The 21379-nt window shown below is 37.2% G+C and overlaps 2 protein-coding genes across 2 annotated transcripts; both read right to left on the bottom strand.

Annotated features, from left to right (window-relative positions):
- Positions 1-2282: 2282 nt before the first annotated feature.
- On the bottom strand, positions 2283-4127 carry LOC103450661 (inorganic phosphate transporter 1-4-like). Its single transcript, XM_008390028.4, has one exon. It carries the CDS (start codon positions 4061-4063, stop codon positions 2456-2458), a length of 1608 nt encoding a protein of 535 aa, XP_008388250.2. The 5' UTR covers positions 4064-4127; the 3' UTR covers positions 2283-2455.
- Positions 4128-9244: 5117 nt separating this feature from the next.
- LOC114819440 (leucine-rich repeat receptor-like serine/threonine-protein kinase RGI4) lies at positions 9245-12999 on the bottom strand. The gene is made up of 2 exons (XM_029087987.2): positions 9988-12999; positions 9245-9878 (listed from the first exon to the last, which is right to left on the bottom strand). The coding sequence occupies exons 1-2, from the start codon at positions 12896-12898 to the stop codon at positions 9415-9417; spliced, it is 3375 nt and encodes a 1124-aa protein (XP_028943820.1). The 5' UTR covers positions 12899-12999; the 3' UTR covers positions 9245-9414.
- Positions 13000-21379: the final 8380 nt, after the last annotated feature.

Here is a 21379-nt window from a genome sequence, read left to right as displayed (position 1 = left end):
GAAAGCTCACAAAAAAACACTAATTAGCAAAGCTTTTCTTATTTAGCACTTAGCTTTGTTTCTTCTTTGGATGATTTACAAGGCTTGGGGACTTGGGTATTTATAGCAAACCAAATGAAAGCTACTTAATTAAACTAAGATTATTTACTACCACACAAAACACATTAATTGCACCTAATTATTTGTTTTCACACACAACCTAACTTTGCCTAACTTTGCTTTCTTTTCACACACAACCTAACTTGCCTAACTTTGCAATTGTAAGCACTTACATCATCAAACTAGATATGGACTTGGACTTTAGATTGGGTTGTGGATTACTTATGGTTTTGGGCTTGACATTGATTCTCAACAGAGAATAAGTGCAAGGTTGACATAAACGCTACTCGGTTTTGGGGCAATAAAGGTCTCAATAGTTTGAACTAGATGGAAGACGGATAGATGTGTATTGGGATTTTCGACAGGCCAAACTCACCTGCACCCCAGAGCCATGCTCGGATTACTATGTTGCCTTGGTGTCCAAGAAAGAGGTGGTTTCACTGCTAGGGGACTTAATGGAAGATGCTTATAAGCGGACCAGATCAAGATCATCATTGGAAGAGGCTAAGTTGATTTACAAGAAGGAAAATGTGTGTGGGAAAGGATTGTTTTGCACCAAAGCAATGTTGGAGTAAGGGAGGAAAGAACATGACATTGTGATTGAAACGTTGTTGTCCGGGCCCAACGATCCTGAAATGTGGATTAGCGTAGACAGGACAGTGGCAATTCGGATTATGAACTTAAATTGGAGGTTTAGAGGGAATGAAACTGCCACGCTGAATGATATGCCAGTTGAAATTTTTTGGGATGTGCATGATTGGTTGTTTAGTAGCTTAGGCACAAGCCAAGGGTTTTTCACTTTTAAGGTAAGGAGGGTAGATTGGGAATCATCTAATGTCAATTATGATTATGGGAGTAGAAATTGCATAGATGGAAACTGCAGCGGTTGCAGTTTGCAGCAGAGTCCGTGTAACTCACCAAAAGGCAAAGAGAGCTCATCAAACATAGGAGGATTTTGCCATTTTCTCGAAGCTTGGAAAACTGAGTGACACATTCTGAGCCGTATATAAATCACGGTTAAGCATTCTTTATTGTTAGTTCAATGTCCCTCTAGTTCGATATCTGTTTTAAAAGTTTGTAACTAGTTCTATTTGAGCATGTTTCCCTATTTTATATAAACTTCTTCGAAGTATACGAAGATCTTGGGAAGACCAAAGAAAGAATCCGTTCTTCCATAAAGAAGTCTTCCAAACTTTATAACCTAATATTCTCATAAAAGTTCTAATATTCTCATAAAAGTTCGTATTGTACTTTTGTTACGACATGAAATTTTGATACAAACTCTCTTTTCTTGAGGATCCACTAGCTCAACTCAATGACACCTTTATAAACCAAAAGTTTCATTTAGATTTCAATTCAGACAGAATAAGAAAATAGAAACTACGAGGTACAAACTGAAAGGTACGAGGAAGCAATGCTCATCATTTGAAATGGCTAAGTTGATGTACATGGAGGAAAATTTGTGCGGGAAATTATTGCTTTGCACTAAAGCCGTGTTGGATGAAGAAAAAAAAAAGAAAATGACACTGTGATTAAAGTTTTGTTGCCCGGGCTTAACAATCCTGAAATGTGATTAGTTTGGATGAGATTCGTTATGAACTTAAATTGGAGGTTTAGAAGGATTGAAACTGCGATGCTGAATGAAATGCTAGTTGAAACTTTTGGACATGGATGATTGGTTGTTTAGTAGCTTAGGCACAAGCCATGGCTTTTTCTTTTTCAAGGCAGGCAAGCTAGATGTACAGCGGGTAGCATCTGGTAGCTTAGGCAGTCCTCAGAGACAATATAACTCACCAAAAGGAAAAGGGGAGCTCATCAACCAAAAGAAGGTTTGCCATTCTCTCTCTGCCAGGAAAATGGAGTAAGAGTTTTTGAGCCATACATGAACCGCGGTTTAGTATTATTTATCGTTTGTGCAATGTTCTTCCAATTCTATATTTGATTAAAAAGTTTGTGATTGGTTAATGCATAAAAAACTTATTCACTAATATAGTTTTTGAAGACATTCACAGTTGACATGATAAAAAAACATTAATTCATTCTAACGGGAAGATATTACTAATCAAACTAAGCAATCGAAGTATTGAGAACTAACAGCCACTCAGTACTACGGGTGGTTCTCCTCTTCACTTGGAAGTGAGAGGTAGGTTTGAATCTCGTGGATGATGAATTCAATACCAAAGTAAACTGCTCATTATATGGCTTTGCCGAACTCTCCCTCCCCTTAGTGTAAAAATATTGATGTACTCAAAACAACAACACCAAAAGTTGAACTCAAATTCTTAACAATCGCATTCCTAAACAGTAACCTAGATAAATTCTTAACAATCACATTCCTAAACAGTAACCTAGATAATTAAACTATGCTGGACTGCTCTTCAACTTCAACTTCATTCTCTCTTGACATCTCCTCCAGTGACTTTCCCTTCGACTCTGGCACCAAAAATGTAAAGAAGAACCCAATAACGTTGATCGCTGCAAGAACATAGAGAGCATTCTGCATTCCAATTCCAGCTGGGTACCCTGGATCAGCCTTAGCCGGGTCTTGATTCTGGGCAGCATACAAAAACCCGAAAGCCCCAATAATCGCTCCCAACTTGCCCGCAGCCGCTGAAATCCCATGACAAGTGGACCGAAACCTAGCTGGGAAAATCTCCACTGGCACAACAAACGTTGTAGCATTGGGTCCAAAATTGGCAAAGAAAAATGTTAGAGCATACATGACAATAAATCCAATATTGTTTTCAGGTCTAATCCAGTGGTGGTAAGGAGCTGCCAAGGCAAGCATGAAAACAGTCATGAAAAAGAACCCAATTAGCTGAATTGCCAACCGACCAATGCGATCTATGAGAACGACCGTGACCCAATACCCCGGAATTGTGCCGCATAGGGCTATTAGGGTTTGTGCCTTTGCGATTTTGTAAAGCTCATCTAGGGCACTCATAGAGCTTGCTGATGGCAGCCATCCGACGGCGCTGAATATGTCCTTTTGGAAAAGATTTTGGCTATAGTAAGCAATGTCTAACAATAACCAACACATGGCTGAGCCCAATAAATGTTTACCGTGACGCCTAAGAAACTCTTTGGAAAATAGACCAAAACTTGAGGACTTGTTATCTTGGGATTGCTCTTTGATTTCAAGATTCAACACTTTTGCCATGTCTTGGCACGCCTTGTTTTGATCCTTGGCTACTAAGGCAGTATAACGAGGGGTCTCCGGCATCTTCATTCTCGAATAGAAAGTTAATGCGGCTGGGACTGCTCCGAACATGAGAATAATCCTCCAGACATAGTCCGCTTGAGGGACTGTCGACCCAAGTGGATCAACCGAGTAGGGCTCGGCATGGTATAGGGCGCGAAAGATAGAAGAAATCACAAGAGTCACCAACCCACCAGCCAAGATTCCGAACCCTTGCATAGCAAAAACCGAGGCTATAAATGCCCCGCGGTTCTTTTTGTTCGAGTACTCCGCCATGATCGTTGCCGAAAGTGGGTAGTCGCCGCCAATTCCAAAGCCTAGCCAAAACCGGAAAAAGCAGAGTGTGGCCATGACAGTAGTTGGGGAGTTGCCAAAAGAAAGGCCGGAACAAATAGAACAACCCACCATTAGCATTAGGGTTAAACCATAAACACGCTTGCGGCCGAGCTTGTCCCCGAGCCACCCGAAGAAGAGCTGACCGGCTAGGGTTCCGCATAGGGCAACTCCGTTGACAGCGCACGCCACGCTTGGAGGAAGGCTGCCCGGCTTTGAAGATCCGGGCACATGGTAATAAATGCGGCCCAGGAGCTTGGTGACGAGGGAGATACAGAAAAGGTCATAGGAATCGGTGAAGAAGCCCATGCCGGAGATCACAACTGCTTTTAGGTGGTAGAGCTGAGTTTTGGCGGTATCCAGCATGGACAGGACTTCGTTCTGCTGGTCTTTTACCTCCATGATTGAAGACTGCTGGTCTTCCGCTGCCATGATTGAAGCCTGTAAATTTCTCTCTCGATTAATTTGTTTCTAAACAATCTCTTGGATTGGGAGTGTGAGTTATAACTACAAAGAATAGTAGAATGGAGAGTGAGTCGTGCATGATTATATTTATAGGGAAGACGGTGAAGTGTCCTAGTCCAACACTATTTAGTAGTCCGTAGTAGTGGTAGATATGGATTTCAATTGTTGTTGTATCCAAATCCAACAAATAAAAAATCATATCCAACAAAAAAAAAACGAAAATCATTAAATAAAATAAAAAATATAGAAGTGTGCTATCCACACACCTTATTAAATTTTGTTATTTGATCTTCTTTTATTCAGTTGATCCAACGGCTACAAATTAAGAGAGCATGTATGAAGTAAATAGAGGTGTGTAAGAGAATTGGTGGGCAGTTTTGTATATACACACACAATTAGTTACTTCCAAATTTATCCTTCGCCTATTTCTTCTTCCTATATTGAGAGAAAAAAAAAGAGCAACATAGATAGCAACATGTATTGCATCCAAATCCTAAATGGAAACATGTTAAAGACTTTTATTCTAGTGTTGCCAAAAGTTTACAATTTTAACCGTCTGAGGAACTTGAGCATGCTCGAGGGGGGGATCGAGCACTGCCTGAGGAACTCGAGAGGGGTCTTGAACTGCTAAAGGAAGCTCTTGAGTCTGGAGTGCCTATATTTATAAATCTTTTTAAAAAAAAAAGACGCCAAGTTATTTAAGTTAATAGAAATGTTAGGACTTGCGTCACGTAACATTTTATCAATTTTCGAATTTAAATACAAGTGTTGAAACTCCAAGTTAAACGCATACAAGTGTTGGCTAAAATAAATGTGATGGCAAATTTGAATCAAATTGTTATAGTTGACCTATTATGTGGCTTAACTTAAATGCCTCACCCCTTAGTGTAATTATTGTACTAAGAAAAACGCTCTCATATGCACGAGTTTGTGTCTCACTCTCTACAAAAAGTTTAGAGAGGTGATTTTCACACACTGTTTTTAGGTTCTCACACTCTTTTTTATTTATGGTCATCAAATTGAATAAATCAAATGGAATCAACGCCTAGAGTTAAACATGAGTGTTTTTAGAAGCTAAAAAAAGTGTGTGACTTATCTTTGGCTAAAATAAATGTGCTCTTGTAGTCACTAACATTACAGTGTATCGATATTTCTCTCCATTTGTAAGTTCTCAGTTTTAGGTTCGGTTCCTATTGATGACGAGTTTGAATCAAATTATTATAGTTGACCTATTATGTGGCTTAACTTAAATCTCCTACCCCTTAGTGTAATTATCATTGTATTTTAAGAAAAACGCTCTCATATGCACATGAGTTTGTATCTCACACACTACAATTTAGTACACCTTTATTAGGTTCTCACACAGTGTTGCCTTTCTTAGTTTTCACACACATTTCTTTATTTATAGTCATCAAATTGAATAAATCAAATGAACCCAATGATCAAGATTAAGCATGAGTGTAAATGACTTTATTAGCACTTAAAATAAGCACAAAAAAGAAGAAGAAGAAGAGTGCTACTAGACCCACCTCAATGTCTTATTTCCCCACCCACGTTATAACCCCACCCACCACTAAAAGTTAAAAAATTGAAACCCTATTTCCCCACCCACTATTATTCCTAAAATAACCTCATTTCATAACAACAGCTTAAAAAACTCTAAAGCTAAAATCTTGAGCTTCATTATACATATTTGACACAAAGTTGTTATTGCTTGAAACTGAAAGACTTGTATCCTAACAAACAGTCTCTCTCTCAAATTTGCATCTCAATTCCCCCATGTGAGCTGAATGGGGTTCTGAGGACATACATCACACCTACTGAATCCAAACCAATGGTCTGCTAACTAGCTTAGATTTGTATGAAATATAGATTGTGTGGGAAAACCCAGCAAAAGAGCGCTTGCTATCTTAATGTTAACCAAAACAGACAAAATCCACAACCCCACAAACACCACCCAGCCTACCATAATCATCCTCACTGTTGCCACAACCAGCAAAAACCTAAATCCAGAAATTAACAAATCGGGTGACTAACAAGCATAAAAAAGAAATTAGAAAGAAAAACAAATTGGATGGGAAGTAGAAAAGGAGGATAATACTGTGAGGGAGATGAGGAAAAAAGGATCTGGAGAGAGCAAAGTTGTTATTTGGAACAGTAAAAATCAAAGTGTTGCACTTGGCCAGGCTTCTAAGTCCTTATACGTCATTTTCTCTATGGGTAAACTTGTGAATAAAATCTTTATTAAGAAGGGGGTGAGGAAATAAGACACAGGGTGTTAAAGATCAACACCAGCCCATTAAGATCAGTCAGTACAAAGGAACTAGATTATTCTAGTTCAAACATGCATGAAATTGTTCTACAAGATTCTAGCAAGCATATATCGGTGGCAATGCATGATTAATTACTTGTACCACCATATAATCGATTTTGCAATTGTGTTATCGTATGCAGGAGTCAACTGATCTCCAATTATGTGTTTGTGTTTTCTGGAGTTATTCTTTCATTTACATCTTCTGTGAGTTTGACCTTGAAGTTTATTGTAGAGGCCTAATCAATGATAGCTTGTATGCGGAAGCATTTTCTCGTTCCAGATGGTCTTCCTTAAGTTGGGGACCAAGGAAAATAAAGCAAGTAAGCCACTATTTCTGTATGAAGAGAAATGTCGTAGACAGAGATGAGTATTGTTAGATTCATATGTTCAAGGAGTCAGATTGACAAGCTAAACCTCGTTTTTTATTAGTGCTGTCCCATTTAAGCAAGAGTAGTCATGTTCATATCGCACTAGGTTGTTAGCCGTTGTTGGAGTCTTTTATTTTAAAAATCTAATTAAGACCAATAAGCAAGCGTAATCGCTAGAGTCCACCATCAATATTAGCAAGGGTAAAATGTCTGATTATATGTAATTAACAAGAATCGTTATTGTTGGATTAGGCGCTTTTCAACAAGGGAGTGAGTACTGTTAATGCTGAGAAGGCAATTAAACTGGTTTTTGAGGAGGGAAAACCAGGTGAAGATAAGGAGCTAATTCATGGCCTGTCGAAGCTCTCAATGGACAATTTAGTTGTTCAGGCCTCAAAGCAGTGGCTCAGAGGTCTAGAAGTGCCTGAACAAACAAGGATATCAAGGGTGTCATCAACTTCATATTAAAGAAGTTGGAGTTTCAGTACCCACCCCAGAGCACAATGAGGCTCTATCTTTTTCATGCCACGTAATTAGGAACAAAACGGTACTGTCCAAAACCCTGTTAGTCGTGTAGTATGTGAAGAAATTGGGGTTCCATCATAAACCAATTAGCAATATGAGGAGTAGCTCAACCTCTTATAAGCCCTAGCAAGATATCCCTCTCATTCTCAACAGTATGGATAGTGTTTTGGTCTGTAATGTTACTTGTTGCTGTGGCCAGAAAACAATTGCTTTAGCGGTTTAACCGTTATTTTAGCCGTTATCAGTGCCGGCCATATGTTGCGTTAGCCTAGCCTGGCTTCACCTAGTTGAGGTGGGGTGAAGCCGACCTTAATGACAACATAGCTTGTAGACAACCCAGAAGTGGGCACTACTTAGCTGTTTTTTGATAGGGTACCATCATTTTCTTGCTGAAATCAGGAACTCTCATGTCTTCATGTATTGTGAAATGAATAATTAGCTCAATGAAATTCAGTTTTTTGAGTTGCTAAATCCGAAAATTCGAACCGTTCTATTTGTTTGAATACTTCTGCCAGTTTTTGTACCTCTTAAGAAAGTATCTAAGGGTGCATTTGGAAATGCTCCTGTGGAAAACTCTTCTGATAAGCTAAGCGATTATTTTGCTTATAATGAATTTATTAGAAGAAAGCGCTTTCTAGGTGCTTCTTCAGAAAATACTTCCAGGTGCTTAACAATTACAACCATAAAAACTTCTAACTTTTGTGGCCGAATATATGAAAGTACTTTTAGCTATTTTGAAAAGCAATTTCAAACTGACCCTAAATGTATATCTTAGCAATGTGCTCAAAAAGTGGATGCTAATTCATGTGCAGTTGTAACGTTTTGGAACAGTTTACTTGGTTTTGTGTATTTTTTATATATATATATATATATATATATATATATATATATATATGTAGAGGTATAATGGTCCTGCTTTTTTATACATGTGCTTCTGATCGTGACACACCAAGTCTTGTAATCCAAGATTAGTACTGTTTCTTTGCTGGAAAGCCTTATTTTTTCAGATATGCACATGGACATGCGATGTGGAGTTGGGGTGGAGGGGGACCATGTGAGTGCTTTGTTGGAAAGAAAAATATGTCATGTCATGGAATGAAATCTCATTCCCTTATGTAATTACAAAAATCCAAACGAGTAAAATCTAAAATTGGTTCTAAATTTTCGCACTAGTTTATATTATGTTTTTCAACTAAAAATTCATTAATCGAGGTCCTTGAATTTAACAAAACAGTGCACCATTGGTTATTTTCATTAACTTTCATCTAAAACTTGGTTAGTATAATGATGTGACACATGTAAGGGTCTTACATAAGCAATTTTACTCAAATCCATAAATGCCAATCATTGTTTAAACTTCTACATACCCCGCATTTACTCTCACTCCTCCTAAACACAAGAAAAACTTATCAAGCGTCGCCATGTGCTTTAACTCTCTCATGTGAAGTCGCATGATTGGTTTGGGATACCGTCGCCTTAACGTCTGTAAGATCTCACATCGCCCGGAAGATGGAAGGTGATGTGCCTTATATGTACATGCCCACCTCCCTATGGTAAGACGCGTTTTGGGTGGAAGCCCAAGAACAAATCTATGAGGACGTGGCCCAAAGCGGACAATATCTTGCTATGCAAACTAAGATGTGACAATTTGGTATCAAAGCCACTCACTGCCCAGAAGTGTGCCGACGAGGGTGTCGGGCCCCTAAGGGAGGTGGATTGTAAGATCCCACATCGCCCGGGGGATGGAAGGTGATGTGTCTTATATGTACATACCCACCTCCCTATAATAAAACTATTTTGGGTGGAAACCCATAGACAAATCTGTGAAGACGTGGCCCAAAACAGACAATATCTTATTATGCGGATTGGGATGTGAGAACGTCTCTGCTGATGTAACTCCTTCTCCCAAAAGACAGTTAAGCCACTTTCCCTTAAATGCCGTTCTTTCTTAGTGGGAATGCAATTAATTATTTCAATCTAACCATAAATAATGAAAAAAAAGGGAAATTTACACTAATAATCCTCTAATATTCTTCCTTGCTCTATGGGATTTTGATTCTCCCTAAAGATATATGTACATTAGTAGATGAACTATGAAGCACATTAGCTTCTCATTGAGACCTTGAATCTTCAGAGAAAGCAAATGAGCAGTTAGAAGAGCCTTGTGAAACTGCTCTCCTGGCAGGAGGGGATGCCAGAATTGATTGCAACCCTCCTCCCTTTAACAACTCTGGTTCTGGCCTTGCGCTGTCTACATGTCGAATTTCCTTGAGCATTGCAACGACATCTTTCATCATCGGACGTTCCTCAGCGCGAGTGCTGACACAGAGAAATGACACGGCTAGTGTCTGCAGCATTTCGTGCATTGTAGGATCAGATCTTCCCCTGAGCTTTTGATCGAGAATGTCAATAGGGTCTCGCTTGCTCGCCAAGTGATCTCGAATCCATTGAACTAAATGTGCACCTCCGGGCAGAGTTGGGTCTAATGGATGCCTTCCTGTTAGTACCTCTAAAAGAACAACACCGAAACTGTACACATCGCTCTTCTCAGTGATACTCTGCATCGATGCATGCTCTATGATCACCGCAAAATGAAAACACGAAAACAATAGTTAGCGATTTAATGGTGAAAATTCGGTAAGAAGATTAGGAACTAACTATACATTGTTGAAAGTAAAGATTACCTGGAGCCATGTATCCATATGAACCAGCTAATTGAGGCCGTTGACTTGTTTTCGAAAATTCGCCATCACCGTTGCTGTTCACAATCCTAGCTAACCCAAAGTCAGCAAGAAATGGCTCATAGCCAGGACCCAACAGAACGTTCATGGCTTTCACATCACCATGCAGAATAGCCGGCACGCAGTCATGGTGCAAGTACGCAAGTGCATGAGCTACGCCTAAAACAACATCGTATCTAGCTTCCCAATCTGCTCCTCCCTTTCCTGAACCATGTAGTAGTGAGCTCAAGCTTCCATTGGGGAGGTAATCGTAGAACAGAATTTTCAGGTTTCGATTTGAACCCCAACCCAAGAGGCGGATGATGTTCTTGTGCCTAATTAATCCAAGCGTTTGAATTTCGGAATTGAATGCTCCTAACTCTTCTGATGACCACATCTTCTTCACTGCTAGTGTTTCTCCATTCGGAATTGTCACTCTGTATACAACTCCAGAGCTTCCGGTGCCAATCACATTCGACGATGTCAAATTCCTGACGATGTCATCTATTGAGAAATCAAGCTTCTGGTACCAGGTCATTTCCCAGCTGTCATCTTCCCTGAGAATGTTGCCGGCTATACGCGCGCGGACTAGTGTGTAGACTGCAAGCAGGAGAAGTACTGCACTGACACTAATGAGAACCGATGTGATCAGCTTCATAACTGATCTGTTGTGCCTTGATCCCATCCTATCTGCTGGAGTTGTGACTCCGCCGGAGATGTAGAGACCGTTGTTTGCAGCAAGGTCACTAAGAGGGAGTTTCCGAAAGAATGGGGTGTTAGGCAATTCGCCGGATAAGTCATTGAAAGAGACATTGAGGGAAACAAGGTTTTGAAGGCTTGTGAGAGTGTTTAAGTTTCCGGAGAGCTTGTTGTGGGAAATATCAAGGATTCCTATCTTGGTAAGACCAGAGAACTCGGATGGGATTTCACCCGAAAATAGGTTGCAGCTTAGGTTGAGGGATATTTCAAGGGAAGGAATTTGACCAAGTTGCTTTGGAATTTCACCTGAGAAGCCATTGTTGCCAATGTCTAGCAGTTGAAGCTTACTGCAAGAAAGGATCTCAGCAGGGATGCTTCCAGAGAGCTGATTCTTCCCGAGATTGAGTTTTGTCAATTCGGTTAATGATCCAATGCTGTGAGGAAGCTGGCCGGTGAGCCTATTGTCAGAGATGTCAACAAACTGCAGGCTTTTAGGCAGAGTGCCAGGGACAGAGCCGGTGATCCCATTTGAATGGAGATCAAGATACTCGAGGTTCTGACATCCTGATATCGATGGAGGGATTTCTCCAACGAGGCGGTTGTTGCTCAAATCAACAAAATTTAAGCTCTTCAAGTTGCCAATCTCCAATGGAACAGTACCTGAAAGCCGGTTATGATTCAACCTTAACCTGTACAGGTTCGTGCAGTTTCCTATATCCGGCGGTATAAAGCCAGATAAATCATTGGAAAGCAGCAGCAGCTTGGTGAGATTTTGCAATCCGAAAACATTTCTTGGTATTGAACCAAATAGGTTGTTGTAAGAAAGATCAAGACCCTGAAGATTCTGACAGTATGAGAGACTCTCAGGAATGTTGCCTGTAAGCTTATTTTGCCATGCGAAAAATAGAGTTAAGCCCTTGAGGTTGCCAATGAGAGCAGGAATCTCCCCCGAGATGTCGTTGTTGTCAACTTCCAAATGAGTCAGAGCAGTGCAGTTTGATATTTCAGAAGGTATAGTACCTGATAACTGATTGACACTCAACTGAAGCTCTTGAAGATTTGAAAGCTCACCAAAACTTTTTGGTATCTGGCCTGCCAGAAGATTTTCGGAGAAGTCCATGACTGTGACCTCCCTGCAGCTTCCAAGCTCACTTGGGATTGAACCAACCAAGCTGTTCTGCCACAGCAACAGACTCTGAAGTTTTCCGAGCTCTCCAATTCGCTTTGGGATTGGACCGGTGATGGAGTTCTGGTACAAGTACAGGTTCTGCAGCTCGCTGCAGTTTCCAATTTCTTCAGGGATTGGACCGGATAGCAGAGATGTGTACAAGGCTACGGTTTGGAGTCTTTTGAGCATTCCAATTGATGAGGGAAGGCTTCCAGTAATGCTGGTTTCAGCAAGGCCTAACATGACCAAGTTGGTGCAGTTTCCAATTTCCCAAGGTATCTCACCATTGAGATTCTTGTTCCCACCTGCTCTGAAAACTTCTAGCTTTCTCAATTCTCCAATACTCTTTGGAATTTCGCCGCTAAGTTGATTGTCGTAGAGTGTAAGATACACAAGGTTCGAAAGATTTCCAATGCCGGAAGGGATTTTGCCTTCGAAAAAATTTGTATTGAGAGATATAGTTTGCAGCTTGTTTAGGCTGCATATTTCTTCCGGGATTTCACCAGAGAGAGAATTGCCACTGAGGTCAATGACACTAAGCTCGCGATACTCTCCAAATTCTTTTGGAATCGTGCCAGTGAGATTCGTCGAAGAGAGGACAAGGGTCTTTAAGGACTTGAGACGCTGAAAGTTTGAAGGCAATGGACCTTGAAAATTCAATGCCTTCAAGGTTATCTCCTCCACTTCTCCATTGGAGCTGCAGCGAACCCCGAACCAGCTGCATGGACTTGTGTCGGAAGGATTCCATGATCTCAATGCGTCCGTGGAGCCGTTTAAGCTGTTCTTCCAGGAGAGAAGAGCTTGGCCCTGTTCGTCAATGGAGTAACAAGAAGAAAAGAAGAAGAGAGAGTTTATTGAGAGAAGTAAGGTGATGGAGAAGATATTGGGAGAAAGCAAGAGATTCCTTAGAGTTGCAGGCATTGCTGGTGAGAGAAGAGAGAAGAGAGAGAGAGAGAGAAAGAGATCAGCAGGTGATTTGTTTTGGGATTGTAGAGGGAGGAACCCCATGTTTTGTTTATAGAAGAAAATAGCAGAAGATCTGGATCCAAGAGCTACTTCTTTATTCTATTAATTAATATTGTTTCTTAATTTTAGAGATGGTGATGCAGATGGGGTCTTTTGGTTTTAAATGTAAGTGGTTTACCTTTCAATTGGCAGAAAGTTTTTTTGTTTTTGCTCTCGAAGTAGACTATTTAAACAGGAATTTTACTGTGACGGTATTCCAAACCAATCATATACCGTTACATCAGAATGTTAAACGTACGAGAATACATGATTGATTTTAAATACTGCTATAATGAAATTTCTGTTGTAAATAAGTTTTTCTCCTAGATATATAGACTTCTAGTCGTTATCTTGTGGGCACAAGTAACTTACTTTTACCAATTCAGAACTCACATTGATGTTGCTGAATGTCATGAAAGAGCAATTGCCCTTTTGTTACTGCTCATTTTGACAGTTATATTATCTTGTTTCCTCTTTTGAGGCATTTGTTTTCAACCATATATTCAGGTATTAATTAGTTCGATAAAAACAGACATGCTTTTAGTGGGACTGATATAGTTAAAGAGTAAAATCTGCCCATGACTCTTAATAAAAGATAAAAACTTAAGTGTAGCCAACAATGTATTCCGCTCTTTTTATCTCGCTCATCACACTTAAGCGAGATAAAAAGAGCGCGTATTCCTGTTACATTTACGGATCTCCCTTCATCTAATGACACTGTTCAGAGTCTTCAAATTGTGATAGCTTAGTGACCAAAACCAACTGGATGTATTTAGCTCTGGAATTGTTAATCAAGAGGACATCTTTCTTAAATAAGCCAGGTCCCCAAATTTGTGGTCCAGAAATTTTAGTGGTCAGCAACAATTGCTGAGCCAGCCATATCTAATTTGATAGCTTGCTCAAACAGCAATTTTGTGGTGATTGAAGCAGCTGATGAGTACAATGTTCCTACTCAATTGAGGAAACACATTCTGGTTGGAATTAATAACTTCATCAAGTAGCAAGAGACTTCAACAAAGTCTCAAGTGGTTAAAAACATTACTAATGTATTTGAGGTCATGTCACTTGTTTTCAATTTTGCTATCTTAATATCAGTTATATCAAAAGAAAGAAAAAAAAGGGAATATTAAACAAGATTAGGGAAGGTCAAGTGAGTTCAATGTTTAAAAATATGCGAATTTATAGAAATATCAATAGATATATTGATATCGGTTGTCTTCGACAAAAATTATGAAAATTTGCAATCAGGTGGATATATATAACCATTCAAATTCAACGAAATTTTCTATAAAAAAAATTCAAAAGTTTGAAATGGGCAATGGATTTAGGCAAAATTTATGTAGTAAATCGATAAATATCTCATCGATATTCATTGATTTTTTTTTATCTCTCCGATATAGAATGAAGTTTGCATTTCACCCCCTTTCCTTAATGATCCTTGATTTTTTGGATATTTCGACGGAGATATCGATAATTTCGTGGATATTTTAAACTTGACTCAATTTTTGTTAAAATTTCATTTATTTAGTTAAAATTTACCCCCATGTTTTTTTGTTGAACTAATGACTTCATCAAATATGTAAACTCATAGCTTTGATAGCAGATGAAGGGCCTGCATATATTGCAGCAGACTTGTGGTAAATGACTGCAACTGGGTTTTGGTGGAAATATTGAACATGATTAGAAAAGGTCAACTGGGTTTTGGATAAATAAGAAATAAAACAAAAAGAAAGCAAATTTTTATTTATTTAATGCAAATTTACTTGAATTTCAGGGATCTGGACAGATCATTCTGCAGAAACAGCATGGGAATGTATAGTAATTTTGTAAAAGCACGTTGAATAGTGAAGTGCACATGGAATATTGAGGAATATGTGAAAATTAAAATGGTTCTTTTTAACCATTTAATAAGCTGCAAATCTGGTCATGTTGTCGGTGTCTTTGCTGTGAAGTATTATCAGAAAACAAAGAAAGGAATGCTGGCCTCATTTGGAAGGAACAAAGTCGCATCAATTCAGAGTTTTTAAATAATTCATTATTCACAAATCAAACCCAAATTACCTACACAAAGCAAAAGCTAATGTTGTATTATTGCTCACGGCATCCATTGGAGTTTATAATTAGTGCCTTGTTTAATTTATTGGGATTAATGGGGTGGTGGTAACATGCTTCCTTTGTCTCTTGTCATATATAACTAAGTTATTGTGCATATTTTTTATTTTTTTTATGATAGTGGCTACCCAGTCGGAGAAAAAATTAATATTTGTGTGTAGATGTGATTTCAGTATATTTATGCTAGAAAAAGTTTTATTGCAATATTTTCATGCTTACAAAAAAAATGATGAAGAATTGAACTTGTTAAAGAATATTGATCAACTGGGTCAGTCTTTTAAACTGTAAATTCAGATTTAAATTCCATAACAACAAATTGTTAAGCTGAAGTCTTATGTTAGGACTTTCATAAATTACTTTTATCAATAAATTCTCTCTTTAAAATGACAGAAACATGAGCATATATAATGCTATAGTTTAAGAATGCATCACTCATTTGGAAGTGCTTTTAAAATGACTGTAAACGCTTTTTAAGAAAATGTTTGTGCGTTCCAAAACACTTGAAGTGCTTCATGTAAGAAGTTCACTTGTGTATACTAAGAATTGGTTCCAAAAATATTTTCACCAAGAGCATTTTCTTTCATTTTAAAAATGATTCCAAACCAGTCAGTAACTAATATTAATTGCTTGTAGCTAATCATGCATGGTCCATATAAATATTTACTGATATAGACCCTTCAAGGGTTGGACAACTTTTAGAACAAATACTCTCTTGATTTGATTAGAGATCTCCTTACCACATTTCAACTGTAAATTGTCATTCACTTTCTATAAGTTATTGTACACCTTACATTATATGAAACGAAAATCATCCATGATATTATATTATGGTCCTCATGTGTGCTTCACCTGTAGGAAGATGGGAAACTTCCAGTTTCTCTCCTTTTATGTTTAACTCATCAAAAGCAACATATATGAATCTTGTGCACATTAAGGCCATGTCTGATGGGTACTTGTACATGCTTAGAATTAGTATATATGTTGAGGGTATGAAACTCATGTCCGGAAGTAAAGCCTCACATTACTGAGATAATGTGATATCGTATAAACGATCCATATGCTATCATACATAGGCCTAAATTACCTCTCTTAATGTACAGTATCAGTAAATATATATAACAAGCAAACTAGTTATTCCATGTTGATGTATTTCACTATCATAATTACTACCGGGTGGTTCAGTAGTTGAGGACGAATTTTAAACTTGTATTCCACACAACACGTTATGAGTTCGATTTTTTATACTAATGAATCACATGATGGTGACCACAAGAAAATTAAAATGCCTTTATAAGTTTTTCCACTGTAGCACAACAGTTTCTCCTCCACCAAGTAACTATATGTGTGAACTTACATCATTCATGACGTGAATACAAGTTACAAAAGGGAAAAGGAAAAGTTAGGGAAGAAACATTTGGTAGTAAAAACGTCTAAAAAGAGAAAGGCGATATATTTGTATATGAGCCAAAGTAGGCGAAAAGGGACACTAACAAGTAACATCAAAAGAAGGGAGAGGAGGACACCGTCGAATGTTTTTAGGCAAGAAAGCCAATAACTAAATGGTCCCTCCATCGACCCCACTTCTAATTGTGAAGTTTTCTTTGTGAAAAGCAGCTCATAAAGACTTCCTATCTAGGGTAGAAATAAAGGATTATTTTGTAGTATATAAAAATTTTCTGTGCACGTATGGAAGTGATGTTACTTTTTCACGTAGCAGTAATTTGTATAGTGAAGTTGTGGGACAGAGATCTCCGGATCTCATTCTTTAGAGTCAAATGGTCAGACAATCCAAATCATTTAAATTGAATTTGACAGTCTTCCTTAACATATTTTGCTAGCCCACCATTTCACACATTCCGATTTCTCTTTCACACAAATCAAAGGTCCAAATTTTTTGATCTTTTTTAAAGTTTAAACACCAGTCACTAAGATCCGGAGAAGATCCAAATTCGAAGTTGTGCACTGCCAGATTGAAAAAGAAAGGAAGTACTTTGTCAGATTCTCATTTATTTCTTAGTTTTTCTGTAAGTAAATTTTCTAGAAAATTATATTGCCATTTTTAAAGATGGCTTGTTAATTAAAGCTTGCGTTAAATTAGATTATCATTTTAGTTATTCGTCACGTGTAATATAATACATTGTATGTAATTACGTGTCTAATATAATATGCCTAATTATCGAAAGGTCAAGAACAAAAAACTACGAAACACTTGAGCTTAAGTAGTCGTAAAATATTATATAAAAGAATGAAAATATGTTCTCATTTTACATTTGCATGCAAGCAAGTAATTAAGGAAAATGAGTTTTAAGGAAAAACAATAATTCATAAGTTGTTCATGTGAATATATTAGCTCACAAATAATTTATGAAAAAGCGAGGAAAGTGGTTTGGATCTGGATCGAAATATGTTTTAGATTTCAGATAGCATCCAATATATATATTCATGGGTTGTAGGAATCTGAGATTTTGTAATGGTTAATGGCAACAAATATAAAAGGGCACAAGACATGACTTGACCCTGCTGGTTTAAGATAATGCACCATCTAGGAATATAGTGCTACTGGCTGCTGCATGCATGGTGCAAACATGTAGAAGAAAAAAATGAGAGTTTATATTTGTGGTCTATACTTTTCGTCTAGTTTATGGACATCGTGCTTTCTGGTTTTATTAGTGCCATGTTAGTAGGTTACAACCTCCCTTAGTGCAATTTATTTATTTGTTTTGTCATTTCTGGGTTTGGCATGAGAGTTGCACATGAGAGAGAGATGTGATTGTTTGTTTATATATGAAGCTTTGCATATGGCATTGTACACACACACATATATATAGAACCAGCTTCTTGTAGTGAATTATGTCTACTGTGTACGGTGACGTGTGGGTAATCCACAATCACATTTCGGACAATAGGAAAAAGTTATCGACATCGATCTCGCTCGATAAATAGTGGAGCGGGATCCCTCTTAAAAATAAGCTCATCATTTATATATATATATAATCAGCTTTATATTGAAAATTATGCTCTACTGTGTACGGTGCTATGTAGCTAATATACCAATCACATTTCGGACAATATGGATCTCGCCCTATAAATACTGGAGTGGAATCCCTCTTAAAAAATTGGCTCATGATTTTATATTTGAGTAATACTAGGTAGACTAAATTTTGTAAATTAAAGGACACGTAAGTTGATGATTGGTTTATTACATAATGTTTAGATGTGCTTATTTGTATTTATGATACATCATTTAATTTGCAAATTTAGTCTTCAAATTTAGTCTACGTAACATTACTCTTTATATTTTCCAAACCTTTAGCAAACCAAGAAAATGAACATGCATATAAATGGCTTCCCATCCTTCGTCCTTGTGCTGAATTGCTGATCGAGAATATCAGAGAATATGATTGATAGTGAGAGAAATTTTCTTTGAAATTGCACAAGTGGACCCTAGAGGGCCTAGACCTTTTGTCATTGGCTCTTGGGAAATTTTGTTAGAGCCCTATTTTTTTTTCAGTCTCAGAATAACAATAAGGTCTATTATTGATCCAACGACATCTGTGATAGGTGATCTTTTAAAAGTTAAGGTTGCGCCATAAAACTAATTATCAATATGTGGAGTAGCTTACATATAAGTCAATGTAAGATGTTTCATCTGTCAATGTGAGATTCAATCTCGACAATCTCTATCTCTACAAACTATAATCTCTAAAGACCATCTAAAACAAAAGGAATTTTCTTTATAAAATTATTACACCATGCACGCTATTATATATAGATATATAGATGTATAGTTCTAAACTTTTATTAATCTCAATAACAATAATGTCTATGATTGATCAAAAAGATTTTTCATAGATCTCATCTATTAAATCTATGCGGTCTACAGCCGTCTAAAAGGAGAAAAATATTGATAAGACTATAATACAATATGTTACCATGCTGACTTAATAAGTCTAATCATTTGGAAAAATAAAAAGTAATTTAATTTGTACTTCTCAATGATGAGAAATTTTTGTAGTATGTAATCATAATATTGTCTGCTGGTATTAGCATTAGGTGAAAGAAATTACAAGAGAAGCAAAAATAGTATTGAAATGTTGTATGGAAATCTTATGGAGAAAAATAAAAAGAAGAAATTCACAATCTTCTTTTGATTGAAAACTTATAACTTCTTGGATATTTGTTTCAATCACCTTTTCTTTACCTCCTAAAATCCAATTCTTCCCTAAGAACCCTCTCTAAGCTTGTTTTTATTTTTCTAAAATTAAATTCTCCCTTAAGAACCCTCTCTAAACTTGTTTATTTTTCTAAAATTAGAGCTACCATGCTCTTGGAGGATTCACTATTATGCGCAATTTGATCATCAAAGAACATGTTTTCTTTATAAATATCTCTTCCTCGATAATGTTTTATTGAGCAGATGTAGAGAGAGCGTTGGTGTCATTGCTTCAAGTGGTGGTGATAGTTCTCACGATTTAGGATTGGGTTGTTTTAGGAGTTTTGTTTTCTAGGGTATTTGGGCATGGTTTGCGATAAAATTAAATTTTGGTGATATAAGATTTTTAGTTGTGTGACATTTGTCCAATGTAGTTTGTGCAATTTTTATTATATGTTTTACAATTCCAATATAATGTTAGAGTTTATGTAATGAAATTAGTTTCATTGAATAACAGAAAAAAAAAATCTAGGGCTTATTTGGTATCTTGCAAAAAATATTCATAAATTTTAAAAATATTTCTTAAGACCACCTCTTAAGAACAATTTTTTATAAAACTCAAAAACTTTTTTGAGATGAGTCAAAATTGTTTTTAAGTGCTAACAATTTTTTTTTTTTAAATCTGCCAGCAACTCCCCATTTTCCTCTTTTCTACTAGTGGCCCAAGGCGGAGGACCTAGAGAGAGAGACAGACAAAGTTAAAAGAGAGGAAGAAACAGAGAACGGCAAGAGGCAAAGAGAGAGGGTTCGAGAGAGAGGAGATCAGAAGAGATCGGGGAGAGAGAAAGAGAGATAAAGAGATAAAACAGAGAAAAGCAAAAGAGAGATGAGAGAGAAGACAATGGAGAGAGACGGGATGGAGAAAACAGGATCCAAAAAGAGAGAAAAATTTTATTGTAACCGAAATACGGGTAGTATACAACATGTTTTTATATAAGAGGTGAAAAATTTTATTATTTAAATTATTAACTTTTAACTCACATATTCTACCATTTATATAGTGACATGTGCTTTATCACCTTGTCTTCCGGTCACACTGAAAAATCTCTCCCAAAAAAGAGGAGATAAGAGTAAGTTTTTAGTTTCATAAATTTTAAAAACAAACATTTTATGTTTTCATGAAATAAGCTATATTTCAAGTTGTTTTTTAGTTCATATTTTCAAAATAATCATACCAAATAAGAATTTTAGGCTTGAGACTCAAAAATTATTTTTGAGTTAAAAGAGTTGAATTCAAGTTAAATACCAAACAGATCTAGAACTACTTTGTTTTTCACAAACTTTGGCTTTCAACAGTCAAACAATTGGAATTTGGAGTGCATAATTGAGGTTGCACTTATACCCTGATAAAATTGACTCAATCAAGCATCTAACCATGTTTTTGGTCACTTTTAATTGCGATCTAAGCTACCATCCAACCTCAACTATGATCATTGCTAGCTTTAGTAATCGGCTAATGATGGACCAATTGTCTCCTCATTTATCCTCTTTACCTAGTCAGATTAGGTACCCAAGAAATATTGAAACGGATTAATCGAAGAAAGTTAAGGTGTCATCATAAAATTAATCGGTAATATAGGGAGTAACTCAACCTTTTATGAAGTTTTGCATGGTTTTGTCCCTCACCGATGTGGGACTTTGTGCTCACGTTCTCTCACATCCTCTTATGTGTGGAGAATTTTCAATTCTAACACGCGGACAACACAAACGGGGTGAGTCGAGCACATGTGGCCGTTAAGCTTCACACACGGGCCAACTTACTCTGATTTCATGAAAAAAGTTGAGATTTCAACATAAAACTAATTGACACTATAGAGAGTACCTCAACCTTTTATAAACTCTTGCATAGTTTGTCTCTCGCCCATGTTGGACTTTGTCCTCACATTCCCAAATTAATTAACCCATCATTGGAAACACTAACTTGGCCTAATTAGCCTTTTGTGTTTGCCTTTATATATGTGTGATGATGCCATTTGATCCTTAAACCCATCACGCTTTGCCTCTTTGTTTTTAGCTTTGTGTTTACTTGGTGGAGAAGATGGCCCTTCTCGTTTCCCAATAAATTTTTTCAATACAAAAAACAAAGGCTTTAACATATACAATGCATCTTCTTGCATAATCTCCATATCAAAGGTCAAATCCTTGTCCCAAGTTACATT

This window comes from Malus domestica, chromosome 11 (assembly GCF_042453785.1).
Source record: "Malus domestica chromosome 11, GDT2T_hap1".
NCBI lineage: Eukaryota > Viridiplantae > Streptophyta > Magnoliopsida > Rosales > Rosaceae > Malus > Malus domestica.
Note: the sequence above shows the minus strand (reverse complement) of the source record. Positions and strands in the feature narration are given on the sequence as shown.

Excerpts from the sequence above, each read along its gene's own strand:
- LOC114819440 (XM_029087987.2), bottom strand. The coding sequence starts at position 12,898 with ATGGGGTTCCTCCCTCTACAATCCCAAAACAAATCACCTGCTGATCTC. Across the intron at positions 9,879-9,987 it reads ATATGGATACATGGCTCCAG|AGCATGCATCGATGCAGAGT; the intron begins GTAATCTTTACT and ends CGGTGATCATAG.
- LOC103450661 (XM_008390028.4), bottom strand. The coding sequence starts at position 4,063 with ATGGCAGCGGAAGACCAGCAGTCTTCAATCATGGAGGTAAAAGACCAG.